Source organism: Triticum aestivum, chromosome 5A (assembly GCF_018294505.1).
Source record: "Triticum aestivum cultivar Chinese Spring chromosome 5A, IWGSC CS RefSeq v2.1, whole genome shotgun sequence".
NCBI classification, from domain to species: Eukaryota; Viridiplantae; Streptophyta; class Magnoliopsida; order Poales; family Poaceae; genus Triticum; species Triticum aestivum.
Genome location: NC_057806.1, coordinates 634801524 through 634823720, shown reverse-complemented (window position 1 = coordinate 634823720; position 22197 = coordinate 634801524). Strand labels below are relative to the sequence as shown.

Genomic DNA, 22197 nt, shown 5'->3' with positions numbered 1-22197 from the left:
TTCGTCCCCGACGTGAATCGAACTCTGGTCGTTAGGTTTACAATCATGCGCCCCCAACCACTGGGCTATGCCCACGTCCTCAATGTAGTAATGCTAATCATTGCCCTGTTTGCCCACTCTTACATATGTTGTCTAATCTAGCACAAGATTTTCTATCCTGCTTCAGGACATCAAAAAACTTACCTATTTATAATCTATATCCCGAGAACAGCATTTTGGCATGTTTAATCTTGTTTTCATTCTTATAGATGAGACCATCGTAGCATTGCTTGCGCATGTAAGCCATCTGGGTATCAAATGTTCAACAAAGGTTGCAAGGAAATTTTGACAGAAGATTAAGACCAAGTGTTACACGGTTGCAGACAAGCGTTCTGGATAAAATGAACCTGATAAATAAATATTCTGGGATGATTTAGGAGAACATTCACACCATTCACATCACTTGAGAATTAACCTAACTATTCTTAGATCCATCATCCATCTAACATTGAGTAGAAATGTAATAAATACTAATCACAAACAGTTCATATGATTTAACAAATCTACCAATGTAGCTGCTCATGCTTTACGAAGCTTTCTTCTATTCTCCAGTGCATCCACTATGAGAGATGGGCAAGTCATTTTGAGATCTTTGAAGCCTTGGGTTGCCACCACGGCGTCCATAGCGTTATCATCTGATATTTTGATAAATTCAAGGCAAGCGTCCTTAAGCTTATCACAGTTATATTGGTCAGCTAAAGCCAATGTGGTTGCCACGGTGTCCACACTCAGATCCTCACAAAGGATGCTTTGGCAAACCATCTTGAGCCTCTCCATGGCATATCTGTCCGCAGCCACCAGTAATAGCCGGATTATCTCAATATTCTCTTCTCCCTCGAAGTCCTCATGGCCAGGCAAAGAATCGGTATAGATGAAATGGAGCAGGGCCCTGAAGATGGATGGCTGCATATCCTTGACGGTAATGCACTGCCCCGCCCTCGCCTCCCTCATTGGCCCGTAGAGCTCCGCTTTAAGAACAGGCGACCGCATAGCGAGAACGAGCCTATGCGCTTCAATGGTCTCTCCTCCAACAATGAAACTGACATCCAATCCCTCCTTTTCTTCCAGCAGCTTGCCAACATGCTTAGCCATGTCAGATGGTGGTCTGTCTATTTTGGGTGGCGATTTGGCTTCGGTGGTTTTGGTAACACGTGGCTTCTCGAAAACAGTGACAATACATTCAATCATCAGGCGATCATCCTTAAGGTATGCGGATCCCTCGATCTCGCTTCGCTTTTTGAACTGAGCAGTCCCCGGAGCAAACCGACTGGAATCGTCGGAATTGAAAATCCTAGGCCCTGTTTTGATCACGGAAGACCGTAATCCGGTGCACTGGTCGACCAGCCTTAGGTCACAAGAGGCCCGGACTTTAGTGCTCTTGCTCATAAGCTGGAGAAAAATTGTGATGTAATCTCGATTCTCGCTTTTATACCCATCAGGATAGAAGCGGATCGCCCAGTTGTGGCCGCCGACAGCGAAAACCCCTGATTGTATGTAGCTACCGGGGTCTTGCCCCATGCCCATGTGCTTGCTGTAACCCAAGATGTCGAACACATGCGTGCCTTCAGCCGCCTCCGGTGAGCACGTCGACAACGTCATGCATGCCCCCATCTTGGTGAGAGGTGACCAGGAGGAAACGGTGGCCGGAGAAGAAAGAATCGTCGGGACTCGGGACAGCGGCGCCGCGTGCTAATCTGATGGTTTGAAAGAAGAAGAAGAGGGCATTAATACCCAGCGGGAAGCAGAGAGAAAGAGAGGGCCAGGATACGGGGGAGTGGCGCGAACCTTCAGAACTCAGGTGGTGACCGGTGATGGCGCGGTGGCGGCGGTATCGCGGACGGAGAGAAAGCCGCCTCGACTTGCCCTTGCGTTTTTGGCGAGGAGACCTCGGCGTTGCTGCGCCTGGTCGCCCCTCACGATTATATATACTACTAGTCCTAATCGATGACTACTCTGAGACCTACACGCACACGTACACATGTATTTGAACCGGACAAAACATATGCACTTCGTGTTTAACTCTAATAACAGTGTCCTTGTCCTCCGGTTCCTCCAAGAGGCAAGAGCCAGGCCCGCTGCACCTCGTTGACGTGGAGCTGGCAGCTCTCGCGGTCGACCATGTTGGTGCTATGTACGGACGCGAGCACGCTTAGTTCTTGTTGACGATCTTCGGGTCCGTGAGTGGCGCTGTGACATTCATCTTCTCCGCCTCCATTTGCACCAAGGCCGCACGGTGCTCCGAGTAGCGCAAGGCGAACTTGTTCCTCTGCCTCCGCAATGGAGAAGAGCCCGCCTGCCCTACCGGTCGGAGCCACAGCCTCAGTGACCATCGCCTCCCCTCTCCTCCATGGGCGACTCCTTCCCCGTGAGCGCCATCTCCTCCTGGACCTCCGCCATCGGCATGGGGTCGCTGCCCTCCTCCTTCACCTCCTCCTCCGAGCTCGGCGCGGGAGAACTTGAACGTTGGCCCACCTCAATGCTGCCTGGCGATACGGTGTCCGCTGCCGTCATTTTGACGTCAGCATCTTATACCAAGTGATCTTGAAGTGGACCATGGCGACCGCGGCGAGCGAGAAGGTGGATGTGGAAGAGGACGGCTCATGGCGGTGGCGCGGATGGGTGGAAGTGAGAGAAGTGCAAGATGTTGCAAGGGTTTGAGGGGTCATCGGCCGGCCTTTAGAGCAGCTCCAACGGGTGACCCATTTCGTCTACGGCTGTTTGTTTGGATCGGCATGGACACAAAAGTCGGCCCAATGCGTTGACCCAAACGGACGCGCGTTCGCTTTTCGTCCGCGAGCGATCCATTCTCAGCTCATTTTGAGCCGTATTTGAGTCGGCGCGGACACGAGAAGGACGCGCGCGCGCTTTCTTCTCCCCCTGGCCCGCTGGTCAGTGGCACATTGGTCTCTCCCAATCTCACACCAAACCCTCGCCCGCCTCCATCGTCGCCAACGCCGCCGTCCATTTTTTCAGTGACTCTGCCACCCTCTGCAACGCCGCCACCTCCCACGTCGCCCATCACCATCGTCTTGCCACCGGGCAACCGAAAGCTCTCCACCCCCGCTTCCCTGACACAGCCGCGACCACGAAGCCACCTGGCGTCCCCGGCCAGATCCTCACCGGCACGCTCGTCGGACGCCGGCAGGGTAGCTAGCTGGTCCGTGCGCGCCGCGACTCCCTTCGCTGGCCGTCTTCTTCGTCGACGCCCGCAAGCTGTTCTACAGTTTGCCAAGGTACAAAATGAACTCCGCCGACGAGTTCTTTTTCACAATTTCCTTTGCGACTCCAACGATTCGTCGTCCGATGACGAGGAGGAGATATTGGCTGCCGTATTGGTCCATCACCACCTCAATAGCTAGCGCCCGCCATTCCATGGCTCCATTCCGGGTCACCTTTCGGCGTTGAATCGCAACCGGGAGAGCGGACATTTTCTTCTTTGGAAGGACTACTTTGACACAACAAATCCGTTGTTCAAACATCAGAAATTCCGCCGCCGTTTCCGTACGAGTAGGCATCTTTTCAACCGTATTAGAGAGGGGGTGGTCGGCTATAATGACTATTTCGAGTGCAAAGAGGATGTCGTTGGAAAGATTGTTTTCTCCTCTTATCAGAAATGCATTGCCGCCATCCGAATGCTTGCATACGGAGTGCCCGGTGATCTCATTGACGAGTACGTCCGTATGAGCGAGTCTACATGCCTAGACTCCCTGTATAAGTAATGCAAGGCAGTTATTGCTGAGTTTGGCCCTGAGTACTTGAGAGAGCCGACTCCTGAAGATACAGCCCGTTTGTTGGCGATGAATGCCAGCAGGGGCTTCCCAGGGATGCTTGGCAGCATAGACTGCATGCACTGGAAGTGGAATAACTACCCTTCTGCTTGGCAAAGGCACTATAAGGGCCATGTCAGGGCTTGCACTGTCATGCTAGAGGACGTGGCGTCTCAAGATCTCTGGATCTGGCACTCTTTTCTTGGCATGGCCGGATCACACAATGATATCAACGTGCTTCAGCGCTCGCCGGTGTTTGCTAGGCTTGCCGAAGGCAACAGCCCACCGATGAACTTTACTATCAATGGCCACAACTATGACAAAGGATCCTACCTGGGTGACAGTATCTATCCTCAGTGAATTTCCACCTCTTGAGCATTGCGTTGGTTTTTCCTTAAAGAGGAAAGGGTGATGCAGCAAAGTAGCGTAAGTATTTTTCTCAGTTTTTCAAAACCAAGGTATCAATCCAGTAGGAGACTACACGCAAGTCCCTCGTACCTGCACAAACAAATAAGAACCTTGCAACCAACGCGATAAAGGGGTTGTCAATCCCTTCACGGTCACTTACGAGAGTGAGATCTGATAGAGATAATAAGATAAATAAATATTTTTGTATTTTTATGATATATATTGAAAGTAAAGATTGCGAAATAAAATAGATTGGAAACTTATATGATAAAAGATAGACCCGGGGACCATAGGTTTCACTAGTGGCTTCTCTCAAGATAGAATAAGTATTACGGTGGGTGAACGAATTATTGTCGAGCAATTGATAGAAAAGTGCATAATTATGAGAATATCTAGGCATGATCATGTAAATAGGTATCACATCCGCGACAAGTAGACCGAAACGATTCTGCATCTACAACTATTACTCCACACATCGACCACTATCCAGTATGCATCTAGAGTATTAAGTTTATAAAAACAGAGTAACGCATTAGGCAAGATGTCATGATGTAGAGGGATAAACTCAAGCAATATGATACAAACCCCATCTTTTTATCCTCGATGGCAACAATACAATACGTGCCTTGCTGCCCCTGCTGTCACTGAGAAAGGACACCGCAAGATTGAACCCAAAGCTAAGCACTTCTCCCATTGCAAGAAAGATCAATCTAGTAGGCCAAACCAAACTGGTAATTCGAAGAGACTTGCATAGATAACCAATCATACATAAAAGATTCCAGACAAGAATCAAATATTGTTCATAGATACACTTGATCATAAACCCACAATTCATCGGATCTCGACAAACACACCGCAAAAAGAGTTACATTGAATAGATCTCCAAGAAGATCCAGGAGAACTTTGTATTGAGATCCAAAGAGAGAGAAGAAGCCATCTAGCTAATAACTGTGGACCCGAAGGTCTGTGGTAAACTACTCACACATCATCGGAGAGGCTATGGGTTTGATGTAGAAGCCCTCCGTGATCGATTCCTCCTCTGGTGGAGCTCCAGAAAAGGCCCCAAGATGGGATCTCTTGGGTACAGAAGGTTGCGGCGGTGGAAATAGGGTTTCGTGGTGCTCCTGGATGTTTTCGGGGTATATGAACATATATAGGACGAAGAAGTAGGTTGGTAGAGCCACGAGGGGTCCACGAGGGTGGGGGCGTGCCCGGGGGGCAGGCGTGCCTCCCTGCCTCGTGGCCTCCTCGTTGATTTCTTGATATCCACTCCAAGTCCTCTAACTATTAGAAAAAAGGTTGTTAGTGGCACACCAGTTTTTGCTATTAATGGCGTACATATGGATCAACGTGTTGGACGCACTGACGACTCAAATCTAAAACGGGGCGGATGCCGGGTGGGCAGCCGACCCAAACGGACAAAAAGCAGACCAAACGCATCTGTTTGGGTCGATACATTGGAGTTGCTCTTATAGTCAAGATAGGCGCCTTTGTCAGCTCGTTGGCTGCCTAGCCATGAATTTGGGCAGGCAGATAGCCGATGAGCCCGTGTGAATGCAGTGACGGTTCGAGAGCCGTCCAAGGTTCTAGATAGGACGTGTGTGTCGAAGTTTCACATGGCGGCCATCCGAGTATTTAACCAAAAACTACCACAATTGACGAAAACGTGACGAAAAACTACCACTCTACGATTTTGTGCCAAAAACTATCAAATTTGTCCTAAACCATGACCAAAAACTACCAAGTCGCGAAATCGTTTGCTTCGGCCGCGCTAACCCCGAACCTGACCGGTTGGGCTCGCGAATCAGTAGCCACACTGGCCAACGGACATCCGCCACACGGTGACGGCCTTTAATGCCCCGTCCGCTGTCTGAACGGCGGCTGTCGGTGGGCCAATAAGTGAGAGCGAGCTCAGCCACTCGCTCATTCTCTTCCTCCTCGCTCGCTCTCACTCGTCCTCATCCTCTCCCTCTCCCTGGTGCTTTGAGCTAGGTCAGCCTATCACCGTCGCCGCCGCGACCATTGCTGCCGGTAGAAGTTGAGGATGCCATCCTGGAATGACGAGGAGAGCTCGGACGAGGACATCAACATGGTTTCAATGGATCCTCAGCTCTTTGTAAGTGCATAATGGTGGAACAGAGTTAGGGTTAGGTTTAGTTCATCCAAATTGGAGATTCCAAGTTGGTTTTGGTTTGATTCGAACTTTCTTTTGCAGGAAACCCCTGACAGTGTGGTGGAACCATCTTTCCGTGGTTCTTACACTGAATCTGAGCCGACGTGCATGATGCATCATCAGAGGCCGAAGAAGATGGTGACTTTTGAAGGTGCTTTTGACTGGGAGGTGATTCCTGGGTTGTCCTGTGCAGCAGGTATTAAATTTTGCACGCTAACTTGTTTTGCTGGTGGAGATGTGTAATGTGTTTTGCTGCTGGAGATGTGTGGTGCAGCATGTGGTGCAGAGATGTGTGATGTGCAGAGATGTATGTTGTAGTTTAGAACTGAAACTTGAAAGTGCCATACATATGGAAGCTATATGTGAAAGTAGATCTTTAGTTAACTGAATTCAATACATGACTGAACCTGAGAACACCTACATGTAGAGATCTTTAGTGTACTGTGAACTGAATGTATTTGTTAGGTGTTAACTGAATATAGTTGTTAACTGAAAAAGAACAGAGTTAAATGAATTTATATCTATTGCTAAATATAGCTGTTAACTGAATATAGTCAGGCGTTGTGTGCTTACTATGAAAGAATTATGTTTGCATAATTTAGAGAGCATATTGATTTAAACAAAGGGTTTCGGTTAAATGAAATGACTTTATGACTTTAGTTATCTGTAGTAAGTTTGTTACTAAGTGCTTTGTGCTTAATTATAAATAATTGCTTCTGTAGGATGTAGGTGCGAACTGTGGGGTTGTGGAGTGGGTGGATGATCCTTGGCCAGAGATTCTACAAAGGTGCCTAACAAGGATTTGGGACATGTACCATGAGCAGAACTTGGTGAGGGTGAAGGACAAACAAGCCCATGAGAAAGAGGTGGCCAAACTACAGAAGGAAATTGATTTCCTATCAAACAACTACAACCAGTTGGTGGAAGATGTATCCAAGCTTTTTGACTATCAAGATGGCAAGATGTCTCATGACATGGACTATACCAGTCAGGCAATCAATGATCTAAATGAAAAGAAGAAACAACTTGAGGATCAAGCAAAGATTGAGATAAGTATGAAAAAGATGAAGCTTGCCAAGGAGTAAAGGTGCATTCTTCAAAGCCAAGCAGATATCATTCTGAACATGAGGAAGGCCATGAAGGAAGTGGAGGGGGACAAGGACCTACTTAAGCAAGAGAAGAAGAAGCTGGAGTATCTGATTGCTGATCTGGTCAATGTTGGGCATGCCAGCAAAGATAAGCTGGAGAGGATCAAGGCAATTATGAATGAGTGAAGTGCTTGGTGTGTGGGTTAAGTAATTAGTAGGCCTATATATATAGCTGGTCTTGGAATGTCATGCATGTTAGGTGTATATTTTGGGAAAGTTTCATGTGCTTTTAGAATGGTATGAGGGAGGGAGGTACTCTTATGGTTGGTTCTCTTGTTTTCATTATATCCACTTGTCTGTACAGAGTAGGTAAATGGTTGGTTCTTTTGTTTTCATTATATCCACTGGTGCCATGCAATTTCTGTTCTTTTATATATTTTTTGAGCGTTTTTGTGTTTTCTAACCATTTTTAGAATGTGTTTTCTTCGTAAAAACTATTGCATTTTTTGTTTTTCTTTCTTTTCACTATTTTCTCTCTTTGGTTTTCTTGTAGTTTCTTTCCTTCCAATTTGTCTTTTATTTTTTATTTTTTCAGGTTAATAAATAAGATCGTGAATATTTTTATAAAATTTGAAAATACTTTTAAAAGTTTCGTGAACGCCTTCTAAATTTGTGAATATTTTTTATACGGAATTGCTAACTCAATTTTTAACAATGTCACGTCTAAATTTGTCATCGTTCGTTTTAGTTTCTACAACTGTCATGTTAGTGCTCGATCCCCCACTTCGATGGTCATTATTTGTTTGTCGCACATTGTTTTGTTGGCCAGTTTGGCTTCACTTTTGACACCGTATTATTTGCAAAGCTGGCGGCCTGTTTTGTCGCATTGTTTCTAGGCCACCACGTAGAATTAGAAGGGACAAGAAAAGGGAGCTCTATCGTGGTCGCTACCTTCCCAGTTCTTTTTGACATTGTCTCTCATTCTTTCTAAGCTTCATCAAGGAGAGGTTTAGCAATGTGTCATCTAAGGTCCGTTGGATCTTGTTGTAATTTTTGTGCAAACTCTTGATCACGCGTCGTCGACCGATATATTCCCGTGTTGCCTTGGTCTGTTTTGTCCACTTGTTGGCCAGTTCGCATTGCATGTCTATTTTTTTGTCGGGCCTTTTGCCAATCGTCCTTTTGGGGCTCGTTTCATCTGGCTTGCATTGTAGAAGTGGAGGAGACAACCTATGTCACTTGTCATTGCATGTCTCTGTTTCCTTTTTCAAGTTCGATGTTGAAGAGACATGCCCTGACTTGCGAGTCCCCCCACGACTGGCAACTGGCCTCGAAGTTTATTCCCAGTTGCAAGTTCACTACCTACTTGCAACTGGGCTCGATCTGTCTTCGACCCATTTTTTTGCTTTAGTCGCAAGTCTAGCCTCGACTCGCAACTGAGTCCGAACTTTTTTCTTTCTCAGTTGCAAGCACACCCTTGACTCACAACTATGGTCGGGCCTTTTTTGTCCCAGTTGCAACTTCACCATCAACATGCAAATGGGGGGGCACCTTTTTCTCAGTTCAAAGTCAACCCTCGATACACAACTGGACCCGAATCCTATTTTGTCCTAGTTCCAAGTCACACTCGACACACAGCCGGGGGGAGGAGGTGGCGACCCGTTTTCCCCCATTTGCAACTCCACCCTGACATGCAACGAGGGGGCACCCTTTTTTTGTCCGAGTTGCAAGTTCACCCTCGATACGCAACTGGCCCTACCCTTTTTTATCCAAATTGCAATCCCGTCCTAGATAGGCAACTGTGTTTGGGGAGGATCTATTTTTGTCCCCGGTTGCTACTCCACCTCTCACATGTAATTTGGGCTGGGCACATTTTTTGTCCCAGTTGCAAATACAACCTTGATACACATGTGGGTCTCTATTTGTTTTTTGTCCTAGTTTGCAAGTGCACCCTTGACAAGGTGGGGGCGACCCTTTTTATCTCGATTGCAATTCCATCGCCAACATGCAATCGGGGGCGTCTTTTTTTGTGTCAATGTTGTAACTCCACCCTCAACAAGAAACCGGGTCCGCTTTTTTCCCTAGCTGCTAGTCCATCCTCTATAAGCAACAGGGGCTGACCCAGTTTATATTTCGCATAGTTGCACGTCCATCCTTGACTTGCAACATGGTCCAAAGTTTTTTTTTCTCCGTTGCGAGTTGACAATCGACTCACAACTGGTCTCGATTTCGGCATGCCTTTTTATTGCCTCAATTACAGGTCCACCCTGGACTTGTTACCAAGTCTGATACCTTTTTTGCCTCAGTTGCAAGTCCACCCTCGACTCGCAACTGGCCCCGAAGAATTTTTTTGTCCCAGTTGCTAGTTCACCATCAATGTGCAAGTTCTCTCGATCTGGCTTCAATTTTAGGAATGGTTTTAGAAACCTTTGTGGCGGTTTTGGGATGATTGGAACCTGTTTTTTGTTCTCTTCTTTTTTTATCTATTTTTGTTTATTGTTTATTAGAATGCCGCCCCAGTTGCATGTCCACCTTCGCCACGCAACTCGTAGCCTGAACAGAACGGCATGTTCATCCTCGACATGCAACTTGCCCTCACCCACGATCTAATTGCATCTCCACCTCGGCATGCAACCTGCCTCTGGCCTAGTTCCATGTCCACCCTTGACATGGTACTTGTCCTCAAAGCCTATCTTGTTTCATCTCGACATGCAACTTGTCCCTGAAACCCGATCTAATTGCATGTCGACCATGACATGCAACTTGCGCCGAACCTAGTTGAATGTCCACCTTCCACATGCAACTTATACCCGACCCTGATATAGTTGCGTGTCAAACCTCAAAGCAGCTCACTCGACTCTGTTGCATGTCCACCCTCGACATGCAACTCGTGTCCAACCCAGTTACATGTCCATCCTACCTAGATCAAACATTAGAGGTTGTGCGACATGCAACTAGGACTCCGCCTTTTAGTTTGTCCTACTTGAAAGTCCACCCTAGATGCGCAACTAGGCTTGGGCCCCTTTTTTCCTAGTTGCAAGTACATCCTCGACATGCAACCGGGGGCGACCTTTTTGTTTCGGTTGCAAATCCATGCCGACATGAAACTGAGGGGCCACCCTTTTTTGCTTCAGTTGCAAGTCCACCCTCGATCCACAACTGGGCCCTACCCATTTTTTGTTTGAATTGCATGTCAACCTTCGACCGACAACATGGGGAGGGGGCGCGATCCATTTTTCCCCCATTTGGAAATCCACCCCCAACATGCATTTGGGCATGATCCATTTTTCTACCAGTTGCAAGTCCACCCTCGACATGCAATTGGGCCTAATCCATTTTTTGTCCCGGTTGCAAGTATACCATTGACATGTAACTGCATTCCAACAATGAGACTGCAATTAGGGACGGGAGGAGGATTATCGGCAAGTTGCATCTCTACTTTTTAAAATGTTCATGAGTTTTTCGTTTTTTTATGAAAGGTCACACACATTTCCTTAAACCAAAAATACATGATTAATATTTGTCTTTCAAATATATGTTTTGATGTGTACTTTTTTTCATCACATTGTACATTTTTCTTATAAACCAAAAACATTTTTAATACACATTTGGCATTTTTAAATACATGATTATCATTTTTTCAGATATATGATTTCTAATACATTTTCCGAATACACATTGTACATTTTCTGCGTATATCAAGAATATTTTTTATAGATGTTGAACATTTTTCAAATACATGATTAACATTTTTTTCAAATATATCTTTTGATTTTTTTATTATGAGTTTAGTTTTTTCCAATAAACATTGAAGATTTGTTGGAATGATACGAAATGTCTTTTTATACTACACGAACATTATTTACATTGTGTAAACATTTTTTATGACACAAACATATTTTTGTAAAGTGTCGCGTACATTTTCTTGAATGGTAGGAAACAACTTTTTTGAATTACACAAATATTTTTTATGCCAGATAACAAAAAATATGGCCTTGAACCAGAAGAAAGTGTGGCGTTTGATTGGCTCAGCGACCTGATCGACTGAACTGAATTTGTTCTCGAATGTCATGTTATTACCCTCCTTCCATATAGACTAAGCAGTTAATATGACTAAGTTGTTTAACTTTGTCTCCAGATGCAGGGCATTCAACCTAGCCAAACCCCATCGGTCTGAAAGTGAGAATATCAAATAAAAACCAAGTTTCTGTGAAACCAATAAAAATCATGTATACGAGATATTAATCTGTTGTTCTATTAACATGAGGAATTCTCAAGTTCAAATACATTACTGTTCTATGAGGTATGAAAAAAATCAACAGGTTTACGAGGTACTTGTTGGGGAACGTTGCATGGAAAACAAAAAAATTTCTACGCACACGTAAGATCTATTCATGGAGATGCATAGCTACGAGAGGGGAAGATCTTCTAGATACCATTGTAGATCGCTAAGCGGAAACGTTTATCAACGCGGTTGATATAGTCGTACACCTTCACGATCCGTTTCGATCAAGTATCGAATGTACGGCACCTCTGCGTTCAGCACACGTTCAGCTCGATGACGTCCTCGCCTTCTCGATCCAGCAAAAGAGACGAAGTAGTAGATGAGTTCTGGCTCCGCAGAGCTTCGCCAAGCACAACAGACATGGACGGAGATGGAACTAGAACTAAAGGGAGAGGAGGCGTCGCACACGACTTGGGGATCGTGATGTGTGTTGCCCTCTTCCTCTAGTCATATATATAGGTGGGGGAGGAGGAGGCAGCACTAGGGGCGCCCCAAGGGGGCCGGCGGCCGCCCTGGGCTCCTGCCTAGGTGCAACCCCCCCTTTCCTTCCTATGGCGCAGGGGAGAAGGCAGGAGGGAGGCACCCCCCTCCTTTTTCTCACATGGAAGAGAAGGTAAGAGGGGGCTAGCCCTCTCCCCTTCCTTCCCTAGGGCCGGCACCTATGAGGTGGGGCGCGCCAGCCCCTTGTGGGCTCGTGTGCTCCCCTCTTTTGGCCCGTTAAGCCCAATAGCTCCTCGTAGCCTCCCGGAACCCCTTCTGGTGATCCGATAAATACCCGGTGCATTTCGAAACCTTTCAGAAACCAAATAGTATCGTCCTATATATCAATTTTTACCTTCGGACCATTTCGAAGCTCCTCATCATCTCCGTGATCTCATCCAGGACTCTGAACAACATTCGGTCACCAATTCACATAACTCATATAATATTATATCGTCAATGAACGTTAAGCGTGCGGACCCTACGGGTTCAAGAATGATGTAGACATGAACGAGACGCTTCTCCAGTCAATAAACAATAGCGGGACCTAGATGCCCATAATGGTTCCTACATATTCTACGAAGATCTTTATCGGTCGAACCTTTTATGACAACATACGTAGTTCCCTTTGTCTGTTGGTATGTTACTTGTCCAAGATTCGATCATCGGTATCTCCATACCTAGTTCAATCTCATTACCGGCAAGTTTCTTTACTCGTTCTGTAATACATCATCTCGTAACTAGCTCCTTGGTCACTTTGCTTACAAGCTTCTTGTGATGTTGTATTACCGAGAGGGCCCAGAGATACCTCTCCGTCACACGGAGTGACAAATCTCAATCTCGATCCATGCCAACTCAACAGACACCTTCGGAGATACCTGTAGAGCATCTTTATGATCACTCAGTTATGTTGTGACGTTTGATAGTACACAAAGTATTCCTCCGGTATCCAGGAGTTGCATGATCTCATGGTCGAAGGAATGTGTATTTGACATTAAGAAAGCAGTAGCAATAAACTGAATGATCATATGCTGAGCTAACGGATGAGTGTTTTCTATCACATCATTCTCCTAATGATGTGATCCCGTTATCAAGTGACAACACATGTCTATGATTAGGAAACCTTAATCATCTTTTGATCAACGAGCTAGTCTAGTAGAGGCATACTAGGGACACGGTATTTGTTTATGTATGCACACATGTATTTAAGTTTCCGGTCAATACAATTCTAGCATGAATAATAAACATTTATCATGAATAATAAATTTAATAATAACCACTTTATTATTGCCTCTAGGGCATATTTCCAACAGCACTCCCTCCATAAACTAATATAAAACCTTTTAGATCACTACAAAAGATGATGTGTTTGAACTTGGAATTTTGCATGGCAATAGAATATCATCCTTTTAACATCTTGATTTTTTTATTAAAACTTCAAAAATGTTTCCATAAAGTTTCTTTGAAACTTGATTTGCATGTGATATAGTCTGCATTGTGTGGGAGATTTTTCATCTATACTTCTATACTACTATTAAACAATTAAATAAGAACTTTTTTACATGCACCCCGTAATTAGTCCCACAACTCCACACAAACCAATCAGCACCACACGTTTAGGCTCATAATTCTAAATCTAACAGCCATTATTGATTTAATCGCGATCTGGTGTACACTTAGCAATTTACCTTGGCTGGCCATACTCCGCCAACAGAAAAATCACCGCGTCCGCAGCCCCTCCCATAGCGTGATCATCGCAGAAAAAAGGAAATTGGTCGCCCTCGCCTCCCTTCGCCCGCAGCCCCGATGCCTTCCTTTCTTCCGCAGCCAGCACACCGCACGACACCCGGCAGCCCCATCTCCTCCCTGTCCTCCATCGCCTCCCTGTACTGCGCCGTCGAGTAGGCGGACGCTCCTCCGTCAACTCCTCCAAGACCATCCTGTCCTCTTCCCTATTCAAGATCTGATTGTCCTACTCCACGCCGATTCCCTGCAACATTGCGGCCGCCCTACACGCGATCCCGCCGCCGCCCCAGGAGCCTGCCCGCTGAGCCCGCCTCTGCCGAGGCCGCTACCACGCGAGCCTGCCGTCGCCGCGCGAACCGGCTTCAGCTGAGGCCTCCGCCACGCGAGCCCGCATCTGCTGCACCCGCCGCCGCGCGAGAGCTTGCCCGCCACACGAGCTCGCCTCTGCGTGAGAGCCTGCCCCCACCGTGATTCGTCCTCAACGTCGTTTGCCCAACTGACGACACCGCTGTATGCGCAGTCACTCTGGCATCCATCTAGAACAGGCGAGTCCGCCCGGCCACATACCCTACCACGATAGCTGATCTCCTGGTGTACATGTTGTTTTATTGAAGGTATGTTTCAACCATTGTGTCGTGTATGGCATATTGAAGAACACACACCAAGCACATACTTCATGATTTCACCAAAATCTGTAGGCAAATGTAGCACATGCAGATGCAGAAGATCAGTTTTCATACATGATTGTATTTGATGCCTATGTCGTAGTTGTAAAATAAAAACCTTTCTACAGAAAAAAAAACAATGATATAAGTTGCTATTCTTTATTACACTTCAGGTTCACAAATGTGTCCTTGCTCTACACAATTATGAATCTTTTGTGTATCATCTTTTGGGTTAGTGTGGGTGCTGATAGGATTCAGAGTAAAATACAAAAGATGTTGAAGAATCATATCATCCTTTGGGTCTGTGTGGGTGCTGATAGGTACCATCAAAAGGACACATTATTGCTGCTACCCTTCGAATTGTGTTATCAACTTATCATTCCTTAATTATTGCAATTTTTCATCCTTTAGGAATTTTGGATGCAAGGGATGGTATTTCATCAAAGATGATTTTTGGCTTGAACGCAGAGATACGAATTAGCCTCTGAACATCATGTTATCTTCTTTTGACCAATTACTCAAACCAGAGAATTGAATATATTGCGTTCTTGTCTTCTTCCTGGCTAGCAATAACAGGATTTTGTTGAATGTGTCTTATGTACTTCATAGTGTTGACAAGAGCAAGCTTGAGGCAACCATCATGGGCTGTACAAAGTGATGCTCGTGGCGCTTGCTGCAGGACATAATTATTCTGTCGGCAGTGTCTCTATATGTCTTCCTCTTCTGATACATTTTAGGTTTCTTGTTAACATCTGTTTCATTGCAGCTACTAAATCTTAAGACTCTTTCTACAGTGAAGTACATGTTGAATTTCTCTACAGATTTGGTAATCTCTATATGTCTCTTGCTTGGACTTGTCTATATTACTAACGTATCTGCTCTTTCAGGTATGTCTGAAGCTCTATTAAAATATTCTCTTTCACAAAATTATTTGAACCCACATATTTGGGCACATTCAAGTTACGAAGTACAAAGAGAACTTTATTTGTTGTTGATACAGTATTTTGAGGCTGATGGGAAACTATTACCAAGACTATGTGGACTCCCTAAGATCATTGACATTGTACGCCATCTAATCCTTTACTATATCTGTAGAGCGACCATATATAAAAGAAATTCGTAAGATCTGTCTTCTCCTATTGCGTCTTGCAGAAATGAGCCTAAAGTAAGTGCTACTTCATTCAGAGATGCTTTTTGGTGTCTACACTCCAGAACGCTTTGTTTTTCTCTCCATCTGAAGTTCTGTATCATTTTCTTATTATTATGTTCAATGCTGCTATATACGCAAGTCTGAAATATTTTCCTTGCGTTATGCTGATAAATTTATTATTTAGTATATTTTCTCTTGAGATTAAACTGTATTATGACAAACTTATGTTGGCGGCTGAAGGTTTCCTGACATGATAAGAGCTCTTGTGTCCTTTTGCAAGAAAATTCAAGACAACATACTTTACATGGTTATCTGTGCTCTTTCACATAATTCACAACCATCATCATTCTTGGAGCAAGTAAATGCTGTTGGTGTTTGCTACATTTTTTGTCAATCTTCATAAAAGGTAATACACGCCTGGAACCGTTGGACACAAGTAATTTAGTACTTATGTTTAATGCGCTTTACTAACTGATAGTCTCTGCAATGTAAAGCTACTCTGGGTCAAATTCCACATTCCACTTCTACAGAGAGCTTGAGATTTAGCCACCCGTTTAGTCAGTGATATGTCATTTTTCTGCACTCTGATCGATTTAATCCGAGGTGCACCTGTAGATATTGATAAAGCAAAAAGTTTCACGATACTATACGAAATGCATTTTTATGAATTCTCCAGAGATATGTCTCCTTTGCATTTTTATGAATTCTCACTACATAATAATAATATGCAAGTGTACCGCCACCCAGAGGACGTTTCCCCTTTGTGTTCTAATACTACATGTGTTTTCGTACTACAGGTATCATAAGAAGTTTGAGAATACTTGATTGATGGTGTTGTCCTATGTATGCTTTGTAGGCTGGAAGGGAGAAGGAGAAGAAACTTCACCCATATGTGACGACTCATGAATAATTATTCATATTTGTACAATGATTTGGATATACTGCAGATGTTTACTTGAACAAAGTATGTTATCTGCCTTTATTATCACATAGTTGTTCTAACAATACTCACAAAACAAATTATGTGGAACATGCTCTAACAATAGCTTCAGCTAGCAACTCTGTTCCAGCGAATGTTATCATTTCCTACACAAAGAGATGGATTTTGAAGAGTTTGTACTGAGAATCTAGCTAGAATTTTGTAAAACATGGAAGTTATGAACAAGCAAATAATATTTTTAACAAGGTATGAAATAGTACGAAGAACAGTTGACAATTGTCCCTTCTAGATGAAAACATGTTGCGACAAATGATAATTTGCCCCATGAAATATTTGTGCACATTAATATTTGTAAATAGCCTATTCTTGGTGCATTAATCGGATACGTGCATCTGCACGTGCAATTTTACTAGTGACAAGGTGATCCACCATCCGTATTCTTCTTCACGTAGGGAGCCAAATAAAATTTTGGAAATACCACGAACATTCGTTGGGAGGGGGATGGCGAGCAAACTTTTTTTGATGGCATTTTTACATGGTAGCAGATGGGAATTTCTAGCCGTTTTGCCGCAAACTTTTATTCTTTTTGTAAACTGCCCTGTGTTTCTAAAGAAACTGGCATGCGCCTCTGAAGAAACTGTCAGCAAAAATGTTTGAAATGCCATCCCTCCCGGTGAACATTGGGGTCAATCAAAAGGGTGCCCAAATTTTCCGGATGGCCTTAGCATTGTTGCATGCTGAGAGGGGATCAAAACGAGACAGGCAAGCAGACTTTGAAGAGCGACAAGCGGAAGAAATCAACGGGCGACCACTCGTCCTTGCGATTTGGACTCGGATAGAACCACATCCCGCAGATTTACCGTCTGATGCACAACTTATGACCGTCTTTATTCTCCTGCACGTACCAAAAGGATCAAGTCAGGATCAAAGCTATGGACGTGGAGGAACAAGTTGAGAGATCATGGACTCGGATACAGGGTTGCTCCTCCTCCGCTGTCCACTCCGTGTGTAAGCAGGCAATTGTGTCCGTAGGAGCTCGGTGAAGAATGGGTCTACTCGTTACGCTCCCTGGGTTGGGCGATCGTGACATCTGTTCAGACCGTCCGTCACAACGCACCTACTACTTCTATGTGTGTTTGCGCTACGGGTATGATCCTTAGGATCAGCAATGGCACAGTTATTTTCTCAGCATCCCGATACTTATTCCACGCAAATATGCCCTTGGAGTTGAGATTAGTACCACTCTTGAAGAACTGTCCCTGAGCATGCAACAGTCGGAGTTGCCTATCATCAGTAGCTTGACTGCCATTGCTGCCTTGACAAATGACTCACTAGACCGGTTGGTGTATGGCCATCTAATTATGGAGATTAAGAAAATGATAGCTTTTCGGATATTTATTATGTTAAAAGTAGATCGTAGTCTAAATAAAGTGTTGGCTAACAGGGTCTATAGGATATCCTCATGAATCGCCTTTCGCCTAGCACTCTAGATCGCCCATAGGGTTACAATGAGACAGGTGAAATCCTCATGTGGTAGTGTATCGCTTATCGTGAAGAGCCAGTTTCTTGCATCGGTGTCCTGGTTCATGCTCATGTATTCCACCAAATCCTCCTTGGAGAGGGCCCAAACACTACGACCCATGGTACATGTCAGCAACCAATGTCCCCAATTGTCACCTGAGCCGCAGATGGCACAAACATGGGTATTACTCATATTGCCATAGTGCAAAACGTTCCTTGTTGGAAGAGAATGTTGGCCAACCTTCACGTGAAAACATTCAGTTTTGATGGAATATTCTTTAGCCAAAGTGATGTCCACGATTTGCTCATCTCACTCACATTAGAGCTTCCTCTCCTTTCCTCTAGCCAGCCTTCCCGATCCCACTTAAGTCTCATAATCATATGGTATGACAACCGACCTGTAAAGCGGCCCTTGATATCTTCGTTTTAGGCCCAAAAGTCTTGTACATTGGAGATGCACAAGGGACTCTCTAAGGTGGCCTCGGTATCAAGGGGTATGAAGACCTGCCTCACTAGTGCCATGTAGCAAAAGTTCTGTCAATGAGTTCGGACACTAGTTGTGGAGTGTGAGCCACAAGAGATGCAACTGGCTTCAACATACCCGGCCTGGGAATCCAGTTATCTTGCCATATCCTCGTCGTTGCTCTGTTGCCAATCCTCCTTATAATACCATCCTGGAGAATATTTCATCCATCAAGAATAGCTCCCTAGATTTGGGAGGGGTGGTGTCCCAAAGCGGCTTCCATCAGAGAGCTTGTAGGAAAATACACCGCCTTGATGATCCTTGCACTGAGCGTGTCTGGGTCATGTATCAATCGCCATGCTTGCCGAGACATTAGGCCCCGTATAATGTGCTGCCTAGTCTCTTCCATCAGATCGGTTTTTTGGTTGCATTAGCTAGAACATGCACTTCTACATGGTATCGGAGTCAGCAGGTCTTGTGGTCAAGACCCGGCTGGCGCAATTAAATTGCATCCCACTTTCGGTCCATGTTTAGGCCTGAGGGAGCCACACGCGAGGAAGGGGTGTTGACGTATAATGTGTTGCCTATTCTCTTTCATCAAATCGATTTTTTGGTTGCATTGATTAGAGCATGCATTTCTACAACTTCGATATCACAGAAGCTACCGGCCCGGTCCGGCTCCAAAGGCTCTCGGGCTCCTCTCCCTCATCCGGCCTTGAACCAGAAGAAAGCGCCGCGTTTGACGTGCTCAACGGCCCGATCGACCGAATTGAATTTGTTAACGCCAATGCCATTACCCTTCTTCCATATAAACCGAGCAGTTAAAATATAACTACGCTGTTTAAGTTTTTTTTTTTTTTTGCGGGGAACTAAGCTGTTTAAGTTGAGTCTCTAGATGCAGGGCATTCAACCTAGCCAAACCCCATGGTCTGAAAACGACGCACCAATGGTGGGGCAACATCTATCACATCAACCCAGCTAAGTATTCCGCTCCTCCGGAACGGCCAAGCAGACGCCGAATTTTGGCAAGGCAATCTGCCCGTCCAGATTTTTTTTTAGCATCAGTACAGACACAAACGATCATATACACGTGCATACACTCACCCTTATGAACGCACACACGTACACCCTACCCCTATGAGCACCTCTGAGAGACTGAGCCAGCATATCATCTTGAGATTTACGAAGTCACCGTAGACGCCTCGTCGTCGACGGGAACGTCTCCTCCCACTGAAAACGCATCGCCGGAAATTCTGAAATAAGTTCAGAGCCGGTCAAACCAACCGAGGTAAGAGCATCTCCAACAGACGCCCAATATTAGCGACGCGCCCAAAAAATTGCAAGTTTAGCACGCGCGGAGTTGAAAATAGCTCTTCAGCGGACGCTGTATATTAAAGCACGCTGTAAAAAGCGTTCAGCGCGCCGGACGAAACTGGATCGTAAGCCGTATATTTAGCGCTTAAGCTCCAGCGCGCTGAACTTGAAAAGTGTCCCGTGCGTCCGGAGCCGCCGTTGGCCTCCTCGCATGCGCGCGCCAGCTCGCCAGCCGGCCACGGGCGGCGGACTGCGGCCACGGCCACGCAGGCGCGAGCCCGGCCACGACGGCGGCGGGGCGGGGCGGGGGCCGCGGCCACGGCCACGAGCGGCACCGCGCGGGCGCGGCCACGGCGGTGGCGGGACGGGGAGGAGCGCAGGCACAGGCCCGGCCACGACGGCGGCAAGGCGGGGCGCGGGCCACCGCCACCGCCACGAGCGGCAGCGCACGGTCACGGCGGGCCGCGGCCACGACCACGAGCGGCAGCATGCGGGCACGGCCACGAGCGGGAGGACGCGGGCGCGGCGGGCCGCGGCCACGACCACGAGCGGGAGGGCGCGAGCGCGGGCACAGCGGTGGCGGGGCTGGGAGGAGCGCGGCCACGGCCACGACGAGGCGGAGCACGCCCACGGCCACAGGCGGCACGGCCATAACGAGGCGGAGCGCGGCGGGGCGAGTTAGGTACAGGCGCGTGTGGTTAATTTTAGGCGCATGTTGGGTTGTTACGGTTGCTAGTTGAGCAGCATATTTTTGGGCATCTATTGAAGATACTCGGTCGTCCGGCGCATTAAAACGCTATTTCAACGCTGTAAAAGAAATTTAGCGCGCGGCTACGTAAAGCGTCTGTTGGAGATGCTCTAAGCCGACTTATTTTTGCGAAAAAACTTTCAATCTATCCGACCTGAAGAAACCAACGGTCACGGCCACACGTCCTCCGAGTTGGAACTGTGAGATGATCCCTTTTGCACTCCTTGTGGCCGTCTTTCTTCTCGTGCTCGTACCAGAACGATCAAGTCGGGATGAAATGAAAGCTACTGAGGTGGAGGAGCAAGTTGAGGAATCTCGGACTAGGATACAGTACAGCGCTGCTCCTCCTCCGCGGTGCGTACGTGGACGCCGGCGGCGTACGTGTGGAAGTTTTCTTTTTCTTTGTTGAAGAAAGAAGTCGGTGGGTGAAGAGACTATTTTAGAACGGGCCTGGTCGTGACGCGCCTTGGGTTGGGCGATGGAGTGGCGGCGTATGTTTGCACCGGCCTCGCAACGCACGTACGTGTCCATCGGGCGGTCCTCATCCGCAGAATGGCTGGCCGGGTCCGCGCCGCGCGCGTTTGGCCGCGCCCTTGGCATAGCATAGCGCACCGACGGTAGCATGCGTCGCGCCGTGCTGGTGCCGAGCGGCCTACCCGGCGCGCGTAACTGCCTGCTGCGTGCGGCTTCGAAGCACGAGTTGATGGGATCACGCCTCGCACAAACGTGGAGGGCGAACGGCGGGGACAGCGACGCTCTCAAGACGACGTTGCCGGCGGGCGCACGCAGGAGCGCAGAGAGGAAGCAAGCCTGAGCGGTCCACATGTCACACGGGCAGCCACACTGGACGAACCTTCCCGCCCACCCGCGGGACAGACAGCTGCACTGCACACACTGACCGTGCACGACGCGCCTGGATGGATGGATGGATGGGCTGGGAGCCGAGTCGTACCTGCGCAGCTGACTCCGCCCGCCGCGTTGAGTCGAGTTTGAGTTCAAACCAAACCAACCTACCGGCCGGCCAACCAGCCCAGTCCACCACACGCCACACCGTCAATCGCCGCCTCCACACGCGGCCCCAACAAAACGCAACGGAACGACCCAGCCACAGCCACAGCCACAGCCACAGCCAGCAGTGCGTTCCGCGTCCATCCGGGTTCGCCGACACCTTTCCTTGGTGGCCAAGAAAATCACTCCCGTGGACGCACACGCACACGCACGAGCGCACGTGGCCAAGAAAATCACTCCCGTGTTTTTTTCTTTTCGGCACGAGCCTACTCCGGTCCAGGCATACAGCCAAACCGGCGCAGAAACAAGCCGTTGCGCGCTGTCAGCCGCTGCACCGCCCCACCGCCGCCGCCGCAGCAACGGTCCGGCCTTTAAACACGACCCGCGCCCCCGCTTCCCTAC

At 47.0% G+C, this 22197-nt stretch overlaps 1 protein-coding gene across 1 annotated transcript; it reads right to left on the bottom strand.

The window, feature by feature from the left end:
- Positions 1-381: 381 nt before the first annotated feature.
- Positions 382-1968, bottom strand: LOC123108087 (BTB/POZ and MATH domain-containing protein 2). The gene is made up of 2 exons (XM_044529944.1): positions 1825-1968; positions 382-1733 (listed from the first exon to the last, which is right to left on the bottom strand). Exon 2 carries the CDS (start codon positions 1648-1650, stop codon positions 559-561), a length of 1092 nt encoding a protein of 363 aa, XP_044385879.1. The 5' UTR covers positions 1651-1733; positions 1825-1968; the 3' UTR covers positions 382-558.
- Positions 1969-22197: the final 20229 nt, after the last annotated feature.

Excerpts from the sequence above, each read along its gene's own strand:
- LOC123108087 (XM_044529944.1), bottom strand. The coding sequence starts at position 1,650 with ATGGGGGCATGCATGACGTTGTCGACGTGCTCACCGGAGGCGGCTGAA.